The sequence below is a fragment of the Tupaia chinensis genome, unplaced genomic scaffold (genome assembly GCF_000334495.1).
Source record: "Tupaia chinensis unplaced genomic scaffold, TupChi_1.0 Scaffold145208_1, whole genome shotgun sequence".
NCBI classification, from domain to species: Eukaryota; Metazoa; Chordata; class Mammalia; order Scandentia; family Tupaiidae; genus Tupaia; species Tupaia belangeri.
In genome coordinates this window covers 455,991-473,443 of record NW_006205068.1, presented here as the reverse complement: position 1 = coordinate 473,443, position 17,453 = coordinate 455,991, and the positions used below count along the sequence as shown (strand labels likewise).

Genomic DNA, 17,453 nt, shown 5'->3' with positions numbered 1-17,453 from the left:
CAGACAGACAGAGAGAGACATAGAGACAGAAAGCGAGAAATCACCCCCCAGGGGGGATGGTCACGCCGCAATCCCTTCTCCTCCATTCTCCTCTCGGGATCTTGGGCACGCACGCACACGCGCCCAGCGTGAGTTTTAAGCCACCGGGTCCGGGACACAAACTGCGGTCGACCACGTGGGAGTCCAGCGACATAGCCATTACGCTAACTGCTGGTTCCCACTAGATCTGTTTTTGAATTGGGTCCCTGGATTTTCACTTTGCTCCCACCTTGAGTGTTACCACCCTCCTCACAGCTTCCCAGACCAGGGACATGGAGCAGGGCAGGAAGAGTCAGAACCTCTCCCCATCCCCACCCCCCATGTCTTCCCACTTCAGCCTGACACCAAGGACCCTGTGGGAGACACCCACTCCACACAACTCTGAGCCACCGAAATGGAGGGATCTGCAAATCCTGCTCAGGGCTGATAACAAAGGCTTCTCTGCAAAGGGAATTTTTCCCGACACTGCAAAATACTTTGGATGGCTGCCCAGGATTCTCTTTCCAGCTCTCCCTTTTCCAAAACTCTTTCAATTCTTCTCATTACCCAGCCTCCATTAGGTGCTAACCTCTCCTTAACACTTGATAGCTTCTGATGGTCCCCAATTATGAGGACCACTAATCTTTCCTTTTATCTGCTGGCAGCTTTAGCTGGCAAGGGGTAGAGGCAGGGTCAGGGGAGCCCTGAACCATAGGGGCTGGCAGGGCACACCCAGAAGATTCTGAGCCACAGTCTCCTATGCTGTCAACCCTGCAGGGACCAGAGGATGCTGCTACCCTCCCAAGATGCTGAATCATCTCATGACAAACTATCTCAACTGTTTCTACCATCCCTCCTCCTGCTAATCCAACGAGGTGCTCTGTGGGTTTATAATCTTCCCCGATGGTTTAAGGCTATAACACCATAATCGCTGCCAAGGCAAGGGCTTGGGGACATGAGTTTTAATGTCTTGTGTGCCTGGCACAGGGCTGGGAAGGTTGTTGGGCTGACCTGGACCTCCTGGCTAGCAGGGGAAGGTGCCTAGTGCTGCACACATGCTACCTGCTCCTAGAGGGCAAGCCCTCTCTCATGGCCTACTCTCGGCCAAGGGGATAGCCCCCCATAATGCCAGCTCTGCCCATGGGGCCATTTTAAGACTATCACATAGCCTATCCCCCAATGTCTGCCTGCCTTACACCTCCACTTATGGAGGATGAAAAGTGACTTCAGTTCCCCCCCCTTCAATCCCAGCCCCCTCATCCTGTTCTGACTCCTCATGGTGTGCAGGCTGGTTAACAGCGTAATGCATGCATGTCACAGAACCCTGTTTCCAGTCCTTCCTCCACACTAGTGTTCTTTACTGTCTCTAAGACTCCTTTTCTTCGTCTGTTATGTGAGGATAACATTGGCATTTTTGAAAGCAGTTGTTGAGATTAAACTGGATGAAGTATACAGAGTGAGTACCTCCACAACATACAAGAGCTATTTTTTGTTAAAAAGCCAGGCCGTGTTCTGACCCTTTTGTAACAGCAGGATGCACCCCCCCCCTTTGCTTACGGAATAAAAAATAAGCTTGCAGGGCATCTCCTGGCCACAAGACAGACCCAAGTGCACCTGAGACAAGGTTTTCATCCCTGCCCAAGTGCTACTCTAAGTCCACTCCACACATACTTCCTGAGGACCTCCTACGTGCAAGGTTCCTTTCAGGGCTGGCTCTGCTGGAAGGCAGAGGTCGGTGCTACCACTCAGATCTGATAGTCACATACCATCCAGGTCTAAGGCGTCAAACCCGCCGCTGTCATTATCTTCTTCAACTGTGCTGCAAGACACAAGGGAGGGACCGGGAGGTCACTTGTGTGTGTGTGTGTGTGTGTGTGTGTATGTGTGTGCGTGTTTTTTGTTAAAAAGCCAGGCCGTGTTCTGACCCTTTTGTAACAGCAGGATGCACCCCCCCCCTTTGCTTACGGAATAAAAAATAAGCTTGCAGGGCATCTCCTGGCCACAAGACAGACCCAAGTGCACCTGAGACAAGGTTTTCATCCCTGCCCAAGTGCTACTCTAAGTCCACTCCACACATACTTCCTGAGGACCTCCTACGTGCAAGGTTCCTTTCAGGGCTGGCTCTGCTGGAAGGCAGAGGTCGGTGCTACCACTCAGATCTGATAGTCACATACCATCCAGGTCAGAGCCCACCCCCCCGCCGCTGTCATTATCTTCTTCAACTGTGCTGCAAGACACAAGGGAGGGACCGGGAGGTCACTTGTGTGTGTGTGTGTGTGTGTGTGTATGTGTGTGTGTGCAGGTGAGCAAGGGAGGAGGAAGCTTCCAGAATGTTCTGGCTTTCAGAGAGGTCTTGATTCTGAAAGGACTGTGGGCAGGAGAGGAAGGTCAGCAGGTAAGTGGAGAGGGATCTGGGGGAGAAGGGCAGAAGAGAATGGAGTGTATAGACAGGACAGTTCTGCTGAGAGGGTGGGGGCCTGGCAGGCTGCAGAGGCTGCATCTGCCAGTGGGGGAGTTGGGAACACGAGCAGGGGTGAGCAGAGGCCTGACAGCCCTCCTGGCTACTTCTCCTTGCAGTTCTTCCGGACACCGCGTGTACTTAATATCCCTTGGAACTGGATGGACTGTGCCGTGTGGTGCGTGTGAGCTGAGTGCCCTTCAGACAGGAGGGGATGGGTGAGCCTTTGTGGGTTCCAGCCATCCTCAATAGATCAGGTGGAGGAGGCAGCCTCAGCACAGCAGCCACATGTGCTTCCGAAAGCCACTTTGGACACCTCCCCAAGCTGGCCAGAGGGGAGCAGGCCACCAAGGAAGACTGTGAAGGGTAATCCTACAGGCAGCAGGGTAGGGCTGATGAGGGATTCGTGTGGGCTCTGGCTGCTGATCCTTGAGCCTGTTTCTGGAAATGGCTGGGGCAGGTCGTGCTGAAAGGCTCCCATCCCAGCCTGCAGCAGGACTGGGGAAATGATCCAGTGGCCTTGGCTCCTCCTTGCTCTTGGCCCTTCTGGAAACTACCCAGCAGTCTGACTGACTATGATGTGCCAGATATCTGGCTGACTGGAAACATCTGGATGCCAGGTGTACCTCTGATGTGGTTTTGGGGAGGTGAGGAAGATAGGGGAAAGGATGGGGAAGACATCTGGGGGACTTACTCTTAGGCAGAAAAAGCCAAAGGGGCCCAGGACAAAGTGACACAGGCTCAGTCATCTGATAGCTAGCTGGGTGACCCTTTTAAGGCTTCTTCCCTTCTCTGAGCCTCAACTTACTCATCTATACAACTGGCACCACCTGTCTGAATTAGTAGGTGTGGAGTGGCTGAAGACAGGGTAAGTGAAGTGGCACACGGTGGATCAGGCGAACACCCCCACTTCCTCCCTCCACCTTCAGCCCACCTGCGATGAGGGGCATCTTCCTTATAGCGTCTGACAATGGAGTCATTTCCTGGGGGTTCTGCAGTGATTGACATGATGCTGCTGCGGCTCCGATGGGGCTGCTTCAAACACACACGCACAGATGTGTTACGGGAGCCAGATATTTATATGCAATGCCTCCACAGGCATAAATATTATATACACAGGGACTAAATTTAACTTAGATTCATCTCCGCCTCTGACTCAGGCAGCGTGGGCACAGCAAGCTGGTTCTCAGCGGCGACCTTGGCCAGAGAAGGCTCACGTTCAGCCTGGGGCAGCCACAGCCGTGAGCCTGGAGCACATCTGTTCACACATCTGTTCACAGAGAGCGTGCAGGCAGAAACTGGCCAAGGCAGTGCCTTGCTGTCCTGCACAGGCTGGGCTGTGGCTGCTATGGGCACTTGTTCCGGACACCCTGAAAAATGTGGCACCAATGGTCTCCCAAGACAGCAGCTGCAAGAGGATGACCTTTGACGCCAGGCCTGCTAGCTCCTGGCAAGACCAGTCTTAAATAAGAGCCTCGGCTTTTGCCACCCTGAGTTGCCATCAGACAGGAATCACTCATTATGAAATTTCCTCTTCCCTCAGGGCCTAAATTTGGAAGCTGAGCTGACAAGCTTCCTGAAGCTTCCCCTCGGGGTCAGAATTTTGAATCCTGTGCCTTCTGCTGCCTGGCTGGGGGTGAGTGACACTGGATCTGGCAGCTGGGACCCTGCCTTGGCTCTGCCCAGGTGGGCTGGAGCCCATTGAGGGGTTCCGGGTTAGGGAAGGAGACAAAGTCCTAGCTCTACAGCTTGGGTGGTACCAGCTGCTCACAGCCCCTTACCCTGGCCTCGGTGCATCTCCCCAGGCTGCTAGAGTTGCCAGGGGCTGCGAAGTTGCAGCAGAATTTTCAGCCGCCTGTGCAATTTGCAACAGCCCCTCAGAGGCCCATCTCCTCCTCCTACCAAGTGTTAAATTGGGAAAGGAGGCAGTGAGAAGGTGTAAATACAGTGTGATGCTGTGGAAACATCTTTAAATAAACACAAGGAAGGCCTGGGCTGCGGCCCCAAAAGGAAGAACGACACTGCTCACAGGCCTGGGCTGGGGGCAGGTGAGGAAGGGGGTGGTGGACAGAGCTGGTGGCCCTGGGGACAGCATTCTTAAGGGGGAGTGGTTGTTGGGGATAAGCGGGTTGAGTGAGAGGCCACAACTTACCATCTTGGAGAAGGAGTTGGTGATGGGCAGAGAGGTGGAGGGGCTGGGGCTGGCATCTGTACCTTCTTCTTCGTGTCCCTTGACTGTCCTCATGGGAGACAGAGAAAGGGGAAAGGGCAGGGAGGATTAGAGGTAAGAAAGACAGAGGGGAGGGAGAAAAGAGAGGGAGAAGGGAATGAGAGTCCCTGAGGCCAACATGTGTGTGGCCTTTCCCGACTGGTGGGTCTCCCTGATCTTCTTCCGATGGTAAGACAAGGACCCTCTCTCTCCCTTGGGAGCTTGCTCGCCCTCTCTAGCATCTGCTGAAGGAGGAGTCTTCAAAATCTTCTCTCCTATTCCCCTACTCAGCTGTAGGTTCCTACAAGGAAGGCCCGTCTTTTCAACTACATACCCCTGTCCCCAACTGAGGCTGGGCCCAGGGTGGCCGCAGTCAGAGTTGAGAAACATCATTTGTTTCTGAGGACTGAGGCAGGCCTGCATGGCATTCTCTCTGGAGCAATGGACACCAGCAGTGAAAGTCTCTCAGTGGTGTGAGAATATTTTTGCCCAATCACTTTGTTATCAAAACAGATTCCACCTTTCCCAGATACAAGGCTAGTTGTCCAGAGACTGGCACAAATTGGGGGCAAATCTGTCCCCTCCTAAGCAAAGCTTTTCTATTGTCTCCCCCAGCTCTACCAGTATCTGCCTTTGGGTTCTGTGCACGCTCCTGTCAGCCCTCTTTGAACGGCTTTGATGTCCATGCCCCTGTCCCCACCTGCTTTGCTGTGTGTGTGCACACACGGGTGTGTGCACATGTACACATACACCCCTCAGTCTGTGGGTACCTGATGGGGAGGGATTGTATGCTGCACTTCCTGTGCTCCCAGCACCTCACACTAGATAGCCCGTCAAGGTTGGTGAGTAAAGCAGCCCTGCTGTATTCTTTCCTTTCCTTTCAGGGCAAATACCCTCTCTACTTCCCATAGGTCTTGGGCCCTTTGCCCTTCTATTCTGATAAAGAAAGTCATTGGGACATGAGGGAGAAAGACCAGCCCCAGCTCTGAGGTCCCTTCACTGCCCTCCATGTCTGAAAAGAATTGCCTATAGCTCAGGTCTACGCGCCCCATCCTGCCATCCTCAAAGCCCTCATAGGGGCAGGATGAGCATCTGCAGCACAGCCTTCCAGTCTGCCCAGCTGCCCAGCCCAGCCCATCGCTGCATTCCCAGAGCTTTCCTGCCCCAGGCTCCAAGATGGCAGAGCAGCATCATGTACTTCCTGGTCCCCACCTCTGATTTGGAGGGTTTCTGCTCCCCATGCTGTCCCTTTTCCAGGTCCATTTAAAATGTCCCCTTTCTGACAGATCCTTCTCCTCACTATGGCCCTGCCTGAGTGCGTGCACTCTGAAACAATGTCCTGGACCTTCCAGCATCTAGCACACAGTAGGAACTTGATTTGTCAGGGCCCTCGCCAGCCAATCCATCATTCCCAGAGTCACAGTAAGACTACAACACTGGCTTTTCGAAGGCAGTGTTTCTTGGAGAGCCAAGACCTTATGTGTGAACCAACAGCCTCCTATGCCTGGGACTGCCTGGTCAAAGTCTGGGAGGAAGGTCAAGCTATCCTTCAGCTGATAAGTTGCAAGGAAAAGGTACAATTTGGCTCCAATATTGAGGGCTCTGGACAGATCCTCTGAGAGAGGTGGGGGATGGAGCAGACAGATCCACAGGGTGACGTTTTGGTGGTCTGGGCTCCTGCTGGCTTTGGGTGAGTATGAATGTTATTTATTATCTAGATGGACCCCCACCACCCTGAGGCCCCCAAGGTTTGCCCTGCAGGATTGGTTGCTACAGTGAGAGAAACAGATGGACCAAGAGAGTTGGAGTGACAGATGAGACAGGGCGAGAGAGATCCGGGCATCTCACTAACCTTGAAAATCTGATGCTCGCTTCAGGCTGATGGGGGATTTGGCTCTCTGCAGCTGAAAGAGAGGGGAGGGAAAGAAACAAGACACAGGACACAAATCAAACAAGGCCCTGGACACATGTCACCGAGCTAAGAAAAAAAAAAAAAAAGCGGCCCATCCTGCCTCTCGTCACGCGGCTGCCTGTGTCGACACGGAATGCACACCATGCCCAATGCCCGTCCCTGTGCTGGGACTACAAGACACGGTGGCTCCCCTGGGCCTGGCTCAGGCAGCTGCTGGTACAGACAAGCACTCTTCCCAGGGAGTCTGTGCAACACAGCTCTCAGCAGAAACCAGTGCATGAGCCAAGAGCAGCAGGGGGAAGGGCAACGCTTGGGAGCGTGAGGCTGAACAGGGCTGGGCATGGACACAAGGGAATTTTTGGAGAAGGACAAGGCTCTCAGGCAACAGCACAAAGCACTAACCGGCCCCTGGTAAGATGCCACGCTGCCTTTGGCCTTCTGGCTCAGTGCATGCAAGGCTGGGTGAGGCAGAGGACATGAGGCCCTGTGAGATGGTCTCATTTGCTCCCTCGCTTCCTTCCCAGCTCACTCACTCATTTCTTATTGAAAGTCAGCCATGTGCCATGGATCACATTGAGCAGAGCCTGAGGATTACAGCAGTGACTCTGGCTCCAAATCCCGAACTGGCCTGTGATAGGCACTCAACACTTACTCGGTGAGTAAACACATGAATTTGGAAATAATGCCCATTTCATCCTTTCTCCATTTTAAATGTCCATTACATTTCTTAGAGAAAGAGAATCAGTAAAAATAAACAAATAAATAAAAAGCATAAGTTGGCCTGACGTCTGCTTCTAGGGCTGAAATGTGTCAAATCATATGTGGGTACCCAAGACCCAAGCAGAACCAGGTGTGGCAGTGCTGCACCATCACCTCCCATAGGAGCTCCAGCTCCTCCAGTCCCTCCTGCCCCTTGGTGCCCTGTGTCACCAGCCCTCCACCTCTGAGCACCTGGATGCCCTTCAGGTTCATCCTGCGCCGGGGCGGGTGGTAGGGCAGGAAGTACTTGCTGTCCTCGGGCGACTCCTCTGAGGTGGAAGAATCGTCAGCTTCTTGGCCATTGGTCCTGGGGCTGGCGTCCCCAAAGTTCTGAGAGATGATGGTCACTGGCAGGTTCCGGGGCAGACTCTGGAGACAAAGAGAAGTCGGTGCTGGAGACAGAGCTTGACGAGCAGACACCAGCCAGTAGCACGGCTTGGTTAATGGCACCATCATTCCTGTAGGCACCCAAGCTTGACACACAAGATGGCTGTTCTTTTTTTGTGACCCTAGTGTCTGCCTGGATGCCAAGGCCTATCATTCTAGCTCAACTATCTCTCCTCCTCACAAGCCTCTGGGCCTAGCTTCCTCCTACTGGGGGCCTGGATAAAGTCCTTGTTTTCTTTTCTTTTTTTTTTTTTCTTTTAGAGGTTTTTGTTGTAGGGTGCATGTGCTCGCTAGACAGACAGACAGAGAGACAGAGAGACAGAAAGCGAGAAATCACCCCCCAGGGGGGATGGCCATGCCACAATCCCTTCTCCTCCATTCTCCTCTTGGGATCTTGGGCACGCACGCACACGTACCTGGCGTGAGTTTTAAGCCACTGGGTCCGGGACATGAACTGCTGGACTACATGGGAGTCCAGCAACATAGCCATTATGCTAACTGCTGGTCCCAGTCCTTGTTTTCTTATATGATAGGAAAGAGACTACCTCCCAGCTGCTTGCTGGTCCTGGCCCCTTCAATCTGACATGCCATGATTATATATCCACTTTCTAGTCATGTGCCTAAACTGAAGACCGGAAGTATCGCCAAATGACTGGATAATGATAAAAACAGTGTCAGGTACTGTCCTGAGTACATTATACTCATTATCTCATTTAATTCTCCCTGACACGGGTATCTTGTTAATAATCACATTCACAAAATAAGAAACTGAGATACAGGGGCATTAAATGACTGATGTGTGAAGCCCCGCCTAAAGCCATGCTGGCTATGCTGCCTCCTTACCTGAAGTTTTCTGCAGGACTTCTGGTCCCAGAAGAGCAACAAAGGTCGCTAGCATCCATACCTCCCTGTTATCTCCTCCAGCTTCTCATCATATCCCACCATCCAGACAGACAGCTGTCAGTTGTGGCCTCCTGACAGCACGGTGTGTTACCTGTCCATACCTTCGCGCTTGCGTGCTTGGTCTGGAATGGTCCTGTCTCTCCTCACCTAATTAGGCTCTATCACAGGCTTATGCATATATTGGGCAGATACTCACTGAGGGTCTATACCGTGTCTGACACCATGCTGGGTGTTGGAAACAGAGAGACCTTCATGGAGCGTATGCCTAATTATAAGCTGGGGTAAATACTTAAAGGGAAGGGGTGTGATCATATCTTGGAGGTCCTAGTTTCTCTTACCCTGGGCAGTAAAAGTCTCTCTGAGGAAATGATACTTCAACTAAGTTTAGAGGTGGGCAGACCTGGCCAGGTGAAGTGGGTAAGAGTACTCCAGGTGGGCCCCTGAGACCATCAAGAGCTCCTCCTGCAGGAATCCTCTCTTGAAACCCAGAAGGCCTCTTCCTTGGGCCCTTGTGGCACTCCTTTTTAACTCAGAATTCACAACATTTTGTTGAAATGTCAGGTTCCTGTATTTGCCTTTATGCTGGATTCTGAGTTCTTTGAGGGGAGAGGAGGATCTTATTACAGTCTCAGACAGACAGCTGTCAGTTGTGGCCTCCTGACAGCACGGTGTGTTACCTGTCCATACCTTCGCGCTTGCGTGCTTGGTCTGGAATGGTCCTGTCTCTCCTCACCTAATTAGGCTCTATCACAGGCTTATGCATATATTGGGCAGATACTCACTGAGGGTCTATACCGTGTCTGACACCATGCTGGGTGTTGGAAACAGAGAGACCTTCATGGAGCGTATGCCTAATTATAAGCTGGGGTAAATACTTAAAGGGAAGGGGTGTGATCATATCTTGGAGGTCCTAGTTTCTCTTACCCTGGGCAGTAAAAGTCTCTCTGAGGAAATGATACTTCAACTAAGTTTAGAGGTGGGCAGACCTGGCCAGGTGAAGTGGGTAAGAGTACTCCAGGTGGGCCCCTGAGACCATCAAGAGCTCCTCCTGCAGGAATCCTCTCTTGAAACCCAGAAGGCCTCTTCCTTGGGCCCTTGTGGCACTCCTTTTTAACTCAGAATTCACAACATTTTGTTGAAATGTCAGGTTCCTGTATTTGCCTTTATGCTGGATTCTGAGTTCTTTGAGGGGAGAGGAGGATCTTATTACAGTCTCCACAAGCCACTGGTAAGCTGTGCCCTCTGGCAAGTTACTCAGCTGTGTGTATCTGGGTCCTTCCTTTGTAAATGAGGCTAGTGAGCCTACCTTCCCTGCAGGACAGTTCTGCGGGTTAAATAAGATATTGCACAGAATGCACCTAGCAGGGTACCTGGATGTGACAGGCACTCGTAAACCTACAGCTACATTAATGATACTATCATCTACCTAGATAGCAGCATTCGTTCATTTCTGAGCACCTCCAACTCTCTATGAAATGCACTCTGCGATGAGAGTTTACTCATGGGTGCTAGCACTTTTGGACAAAAGCAGGGAATTTAAACTCAATGACCTTTCAGATGATGAGGGGCACCTGTTGGGAGGTCATGGCTGGCTGTGGTCAACTGAGAATAACAGAGAAGATACTCATCTTGGAAGTAGCCAAGCAGGGTTTACTCTGCCATATTCTAACTTCAAAATTAGTGGTTTCTATTCATCACTACACAGATCCAGGTTAAAGTAATTGCATCACCCTGGGTGTGTGAGGGAAGGCCGAACTTCTGGCTCACAGTATGCAAAGAGCCATTGCATGGAAAGGTGGTGACTCGGTCAGCCTTCAGCTGGGGTCGGGGGTACCCAGCTTCAGGTCTACCTGGTCAAGGCTTCCACTGTCCTTGGAGAGGCGTCGAAGCTTGCTCTCCAGGTTGACAATGCAGGCTTCCCGCCGTACCATCTCGATCCGCATCTCATCATTTTTCTCTTCCAGCTCACGGATCTGTTTTCTATATTTGTCCTTTTCAATTAAGCACTGTGAATACTGGGTCTGTGCTTCATCTCTGGAATGGAAGGCCTGCCAGGGAGAAGGAGAACAAAGACCACTTGGGTTCTTCACCTTGACCAAACCAAATCTGATTCAGGGACATACACTACCTCCAACCCACATGCCATGTCATCTACTGCTCTATTCTTGGCCCTGACTCTTGGGTATTTCAACTGCTACCTTCATCAATACTATCACAGAACTGTTTTTCCAGTCTTTGCTTCAATGCAGCATCTCTTCAAGTCCATATTCTGCCTCTAGAAGGTAGTGCTACTAGAGTTATTTCCAGTCCACAGATGAGGTCACTGAGTATGCGGGGGTAGCAGCTTGCCTGTGGGCACATATCATGAGTGCTAGGCTGGGATCTGAACCTGCCCATCTCATTTGAGAGACTGGGCATGTAAGAATCATGCTTGATTGTGGGAGCCATTGGAACCCAGCCCGGACCCCCATGATACCCAAACACCTATGAATTCTGTAAACCTTTGGGATGGAATTCATCATTGGAGCAGTAACAGGAAAGATGAATTCATAGTAATCCCTGCCTAGCCAGTGATGCTACACTGAGCAATACACTGTGACAGACCTCAGTGGCCCGAGGTGTGGCCCCAGTGTGCAGCCTCACGTCCACACACTCCAGGTGGCACTCATACCTGGTCCCGCTCCCGCTCCACCTCCTCCAGCTGCAGCATAACTGTGTTCATGCGGTGCTTGTACATTTCACAGTCCTTCCCCAGGGTCGAGCACTTGAGCTCTAGATCCTCCTTCTCCTCCAGGTACTGTGAGCGACGGGGAAAAATCAATACATGCATCAAGCAATCAATAGGTCAGGGTTGACAGCTGTTTTCTGGTCAGCTGTTTCTGCTGGCTGGCTGAGGCTGGTTTGTCCCCCTCCCTAAGCCACTATGATCATGACATGGCCTCTTCTTTTGAAAGCGAGCTATCTGACTGGAAGGGACCATAGTAGGAGGCCAGTCAATCAACCAAAGATTGTTGTAGACCTACTATGTGTCAGGTAATGCAAGGAATGATACTGCCATCCTGTGACTTTTGGTAAGCTAATACAATAACTTATAAATAACTGCCAGGAGCTGGATGTTGGGAGGTATAGGAAATTTGTACCAGGGGTTAGACCCATCCCTGGAAATGGGTGTGGAATCAGGTGTGTGTGTGTGTGTGTGTGTGTGTGTGTGTGAGGCCGTCCTGTTAATACACATGGTACATCCTGGGCAGATACTATATCCCACTGTCCATCAGGGCTCCCACCTTGTCCCGCAGCTCCTCTGCCTGGCGGACCTCCTCCTGCAGATTGTAGATCTTGTTGACGAGCTCCTGCCGGTCCTCCAAGGCCTCCTTCCGATCGTGCTCCAGAATGTCCAGGATGGCCTTGTCTGAGTCAGGTAGGCTGCGCTTGCCAGCCTGGTGGTCAGGAATCAGGTGTGTGTGTGTGTGTGTGTGTGTGTGTGTGTGTGAGGCCGTCCTGTTAATACACATGGTACATCCTGGGCAGATACTATATCCCACTGTCCATCAGGGCTCCCACCTTGTCCCGCAGCTCCTCTGCCTGGCGGACCTCCTCCTGCAGATTGTAGATCTTGTTGACGAGCTCCTGCCGGTCCTCCAAGGCCTCCTTCCGATCGTGCTCCAGAATGTCCAGGATGGCCTTGTCTGAGTCAGGTAGGCTGCGCTTGCCAGCCTGGTGGTCAGATGGGAAGGTTTAGCGGTGTTGGGGTGGGAAGCCAGGAAAAAGGTGGACCCGGAAGGCAGGGGACAAAAGAGCCAGCGACAGACACTGACAGAGCAGAACGTTTTGTGCTAGGAAAGCGGAGGCAAGAAGAGATGTCTCTTGGGGTCTTTAAGCAGCTTATCGCTTAAGAAGTTTATCACCTGGAAAGAAGCACAAAACTCACTTCTGCTCAGGAATATCCTGAGCCTATTGTTGTGCCCCAGCTCTTATCAGAGCCGAGAGAAGCAGTTGCTACTCCTCAAAACATTTCACAGGCGACAACAAAGGGAAGGCTGATCTGCCTTCCAGATGCTTCCCCGAAATATCAATTAATCTGCTCTGATTAAACAGGATTCATCCTCTGCTCTGAAACAGAGCCTTAAACACCAGTCAGCCAAGCCTGGGAGGGATACTTTTGGAGGAAGTAGAGGAGATACATTTTTTTTCTTTCTCTGCAGATGTATTTTGGGATGTTATTCTTCAGTAACCTTCTCCTCCAAACTCAGAAATGATTCCGTGATGACAAATGCAGGGAGGCATTTGAGGTTTGAACAAATGGCAGAGTGGATAGTTGTGTTTCCTGGAATCTTAAGGACAAGTAGGTTTCCTGGATGCACTTGTCTCTTCTCACAGTGCCCAGGGCATTGCTTTTCATGTGAAAAGATTTTCATGAACCACTTAAATTAAGACAACATTTTCACAAGTATTAGCTCATATAATGTCATGTCCCTGACAAGTTCATGGTGTGGTCACCTTCACTTTACAGAAGATGAAACTAGGTGGCTAAGTGTGACATGCATTGTCTGTGGTCCTGTAGTCAGCCACACACAGGTGGGCGTGTCTGTCCCCTCACTTCCAAACCTCACCCTCCTCTCTGACTACATGGCTCCGCTCCAGGCCCTCACCTGTATGATGGACTGCAGCTCCTGGATTTTGGTCTTCAGCATCTCATTCTCCCGCTCCAGTTCCAGAACCTGCTCCTTCTTGGGCCGATTTTCTATGTCATTCTTCAATTTTAGTGACTGATTTCTCTCTAGCTTACATTCTTCCTCCATTTTATTCAATCGGTGCTTTAGTTGGTCAATCTGAGCCACCCCAAGGGTGCAGAAGAGAGAGTGTAATTAGCGAGAAACACTCAGAAAAGGCCATGTTTCCCAGATCCTCCTGGCCTGCCTGCACAGCTTACGTCGTACCACCTTCCTCTTGCTCCCAGTTGGTGGCAGAGAAGGGCTCAATAAACCTTCTCCAGTAAAATGAATCACTGTCTCCTTGGTGGAGATGCTGATGGAGGGTTCCTGATTACTTTAGAACAGTTCTAAAGGGGCTGTATGTCTCTCAGAAAATTCCCCCAGATAACGTGGGGTAGGACAGACTACAGATAGGAATAATATACCCAAATGCCTTTTTAAATGATAGATTTCAAAACCTGATCCTTGGAACTCAAGGATTCCCCTAAAGAATCCTAGATTTACCAAAGGGAATGGAGATGGCGGAGAAGTGAGGGTTCTGGGTCCCCACTCTCACCTCATCTCCTGGATCAGCTCTGCTCATAGGTTTTGTCCTCTTGGGTTTCATACAGATTTTATTTGAACAAATGGCACTGCTGCTAAACAAAATAGCTGGAATCCACTGGACTCTAAGTTCGCAGGATATCTGGCCTAAAAGACCTGCCAAGGTTTAGTGCCAGAACAAGTGGGTACCTGGAGGAAGCAGCTGCTACCTCTGGAAAGGGACAATGGAAGATATACCAAGCTTTATCCTCAAGAGTTCAGTGGCATGAACTGACACCAGCTGAAGACTACTTGAATTTTTGTACCTAAGCCCGTCTGTTTCTCTGAACTCACTAGACTTGGAAAAAAACACTCCAGACAAGAAGATCGTGCTCAAGGGCTGCAGGGAAGGAAGGAACTAAAGAGGTGTTGTTCAAATCTAGAACTCTCTTGAGTCTGGGCCCCAGGGTCTCCCACCTCCCCTCTCACTCTGCCTGGTGCAGGGTCTGTATGCAATGTCTGCACACGTGCGCAGTGGATCTAGACCACCAGGCTAACCCCCGCACCAGCATGTACCTGCTGGTCTGCATGTACATGTGCAAGGTGAATTCAGACCCGAGTGACTCAGTGAGAGAAAGCTCCACTCTGTCCATGTACGTAGGCCAACACATGTGCAGAGTGGACTGAGGTGCCAGAACCAGAGGTGCTGCTCTGCTTGGCTCATGCATGCATTCAGGAGTCTAAGTGGCACCACTGGAAGTGTACCAGGTGACCATGCTGGAAGCCACTTGACTGAGCCAGTTTGGATCCCTTGCCCAGTCAACATGAAATAGTCTGGACACGTGCCCAAGATCCTGAGGAGCTGGAGGGCTGGGGAAAGGGGATTGTAGCAATGACAAGACCCTGTCAAGGGTTCTCTCTCTCTTCTCTCTCTCTCTTTCTCTCTCACACATACACACACACACAATCATGAATTAAAAAAAAAAAAGAAATCTGACAGAGTTGTGGCTTTAACAAGGCAAGTCTTGCTACTATACCCCTGTGGCCTGAGACAGTGAAGAAGAGACATGAAGGAAAGCAGCCTGGGGCTGAGAAAACCCCCAGGTACTCGGCTGGCCAGATGTTCTCTCAAGTTCTCTCTATGTTTTCTGACTATTAATTTAACTTTAGGAGAAAATGCAGGAGAAGCTTCTAGGAAAGAGAAACTCAAGTCTCTGCCACAGGTTAACATTCCTGAATCCTAGATAAAACAGCACAGCAGTCTCTTTTCCTGTCATGGAAAAAAATCTCTCCCGTGATCTTTGGAGATCAACCCAAGTGGCCTGTGTTGAACCCACATTCCCACTTCCCTACATCGGGTCATGGAGGGCTAGCATTGTGGAGTGCTTCCCGGATCACCCACTCTGGGGGAGACTCACTGTGCAATATCTCAGCAATCCTAGGGCATAGATATTATTTTAATTATTGCCATTTGCAAATGAGGAAACCCAAACCAACAGCCAAGCAAATGATAAAGTCAGAAGCCAGAAATTGAATTCAACCCTACAGGACTTAAAAACCTCATGGTTTCCTTTTTTTTTTTTTTTCCCCTCTTATTTATTTACTTCTTCCATGACAGAGAGAGAGAGAGAGAGAGAGAGAGAGAGAGAGAGAGAGAGAGAGACAGAGAGAGAAACACCTCTGACAGGATCTCGACACCATAATCTACCCCTGGCTTCAGTCAGTCCTGCACCATGGACATGTGAGTGACCCACATACTCAGGGAGGTCTCTGGACATGAACTCAGAACTGTCCCACATGGGCCAGCCTTGCAGAACATTGCATTTTACCACTGTGTTTGGCCCCAAAATTTCCTGTTCTTAAGTGAAACACTCTACTGCCCACTATGCCACTGACTCAATCCACCTGAATTCTAGTGGATTGTTTACCGATCTGTCGGCTTCACTAAATCGTAAGTGACCTGAGCAGAGCTCAGGTTATTTATCCATGTGTCCCCCGCAGTGCTTAGCACAGTGCCTTCCACATGGCAGGTGCTTCATAAATATTCTGTGAGTCTATTTTCCACCCAGCAGCCAGAGTGATCCTTCTAAGATATAAATCAGTTGTCACTCCCCAGCCCTCAATCCTTCAGTGGCTTCCCATCACGACTAGAATAAATTCCAAAATTCTCACCATGCCCCCATAATCTGGACCTTGGCCATCTCTCCCACCTCCTTTTATACTCTTTGCTCATTTGGCTCCAATCCTACCAACTCTCTTGATGTTTCTCAGTTCCCTTCCCAACCTCAGACAAACAAATAAAAAAGCAAGCATGTCCCCAATTGCATTTGCTTTTCCCCTGAGACTTGCCTGGCTGGCTCCCTCCCTTTCTTCAGATCTCTACTCACGTGTCCCCTTCTGAGACCTTTTCTGACCACTCTATTTAAAATTGCACTCTTTACTCTCTATCCTCACATCCTGTCTTCTGTCTCTGATAGCATTTATTACTACCAGGTATTTATGTTTTCTGATTACATTGTGAGCTCCATGGTCTTAAGTTATATATCCCTGGAAGAGAGCCTGGCACATGATGGCACTCAGTTAATAGAAAGAATGAACAAATGAAGTAAATTCCCTTCTTTGTGTCAGAGATTAAATTATTAATGACATCAATCCTTTGGCAGGTAGGTCGTTCACTGGTGAGTGTGTTGACTATCCCACTGTGCCAGGCACCATGCTGAGCTGTGGGTACAGTTGTGAAGGACAGAGTCCTGGCTTCAAGGAGTTCATGCTCTCATGGAACAGGTGCTCTGTTTATTTCCTAGCTAATTTTCCTGAGGCCCACCCTCTAGGCCTCTAGGCCCCTAGACCCCGGCTCTCGCATTTCCCCTTTTACTCTGCCAGGTGCAGGGTCTGTGTGTGCATGTCTGCACTTGCACATAGTGGATCTAGATTACAGGCTAAACATGCCCACCACCCATCTGAAATGCACATGTGTAAGGTGGATCTAGGCCCTGAACTGGTCAGTAGAGAAAGGCCACACTGTGTCTGTGCATGCTCACGTTTATACATGCACGTGCACTCCATGGACCTAGACAGCTGAACGGGAGATGTTTAACTCTACTAGGTTCATGCATACATGCATGCACATGATGGATCTAGGTACCCAGAGTCTTTGTGTCCTCCACTTCCCCTCACTTGGCTGGACTTGAAGCTCACTGGTGGACTAGTGAGTGCATGCCTGCACATGCCTGAGTGGGGGTTTGAGCGCCAGGGGCATCTGTTTCCCCCTTGCTGAACTTGGCCAAGTGGCCCTGGAGTACCCTTACCTCAAGTTGGAGGTCTCTGCTCCTCATCACTGCCATGTTCTTTTCTTCACTGAGCTGAGCATAGCGCATGGCTAAGTTGTAGTTGTCATCCTTCACCTTAACCAGCTCGTCATTGTAGCTGTCCCGTTCTTCCTTCATCTTATAGTACCGCTCCTGGAAAGTCAGCAGCTCCACTCGTGTCAGTGTCAGCTGCTTCTTCTCATCCTCCAGCTGCCGTGACTTGGCCAGCAGCTCGCACCGCTGCCGGGCCCTTGCCCTTCTTTTC

General features: G+C 50.6%; 1 protein-coding gene across 6 annotated transcripts in view; it reads right to left on the bottom strand.

Annotated features, from left to right (window-relative positions):
- CARD11 (caspase recruitment domain family member 11) overlaps positions 1–17,453 on the bottom strand; it is a 147,494-nt gene that overhangs the window by 17,173 nt on the left and 112,868 nt on the right. For 4 of the 6 annotated variants that reach the window (XM_027768018.1, XM_027768019.1, XM_027768021.1 and 1 more), the window contains exons 6-15: positions 17,189–17,392; positions 13,296–13,475; positions 12,208–12,360; positions 11,318–11,443; positions 10,497–10,694; positions 7,549–7,725; positions 6,538–6,589; positions 4,629–4,711; positions 3,411–3,511; positions 1,785–1,837 (exon numbers count right to left, since the gene is read on the bottom strand). In XM_027768018.1, the coding sequence (XP_027623819.1) occupies positions 1,785–1,837; positions 3,411–3,511; positions 4,629–4,711; positions 6,538–6,589; positions 7,549–7,725; positions 10,497–10,694; positions 11,318–11,443; positions 12,208–12,360; positions 13,296–13,475; positions 17,189–17,392 (1,327 nt within the window). Of the gene's footprint in view, positions 1–1,784; positions 1,838–3,410; positions 3,512–4,628; positions 4,712–6,537; positions 6,590–7,548; positions 7,726–10,496; positions 10,695–11,317; positions 11,444–12,207; positions 12,361–13,295; positions 13,476–17,188; positions 17,439–17,453 lie in introns of all 6 variants that reach the window. The other 2 variants (XM_027768023.1, XM_006167837.3) reach the window with 2 other exon arrangements.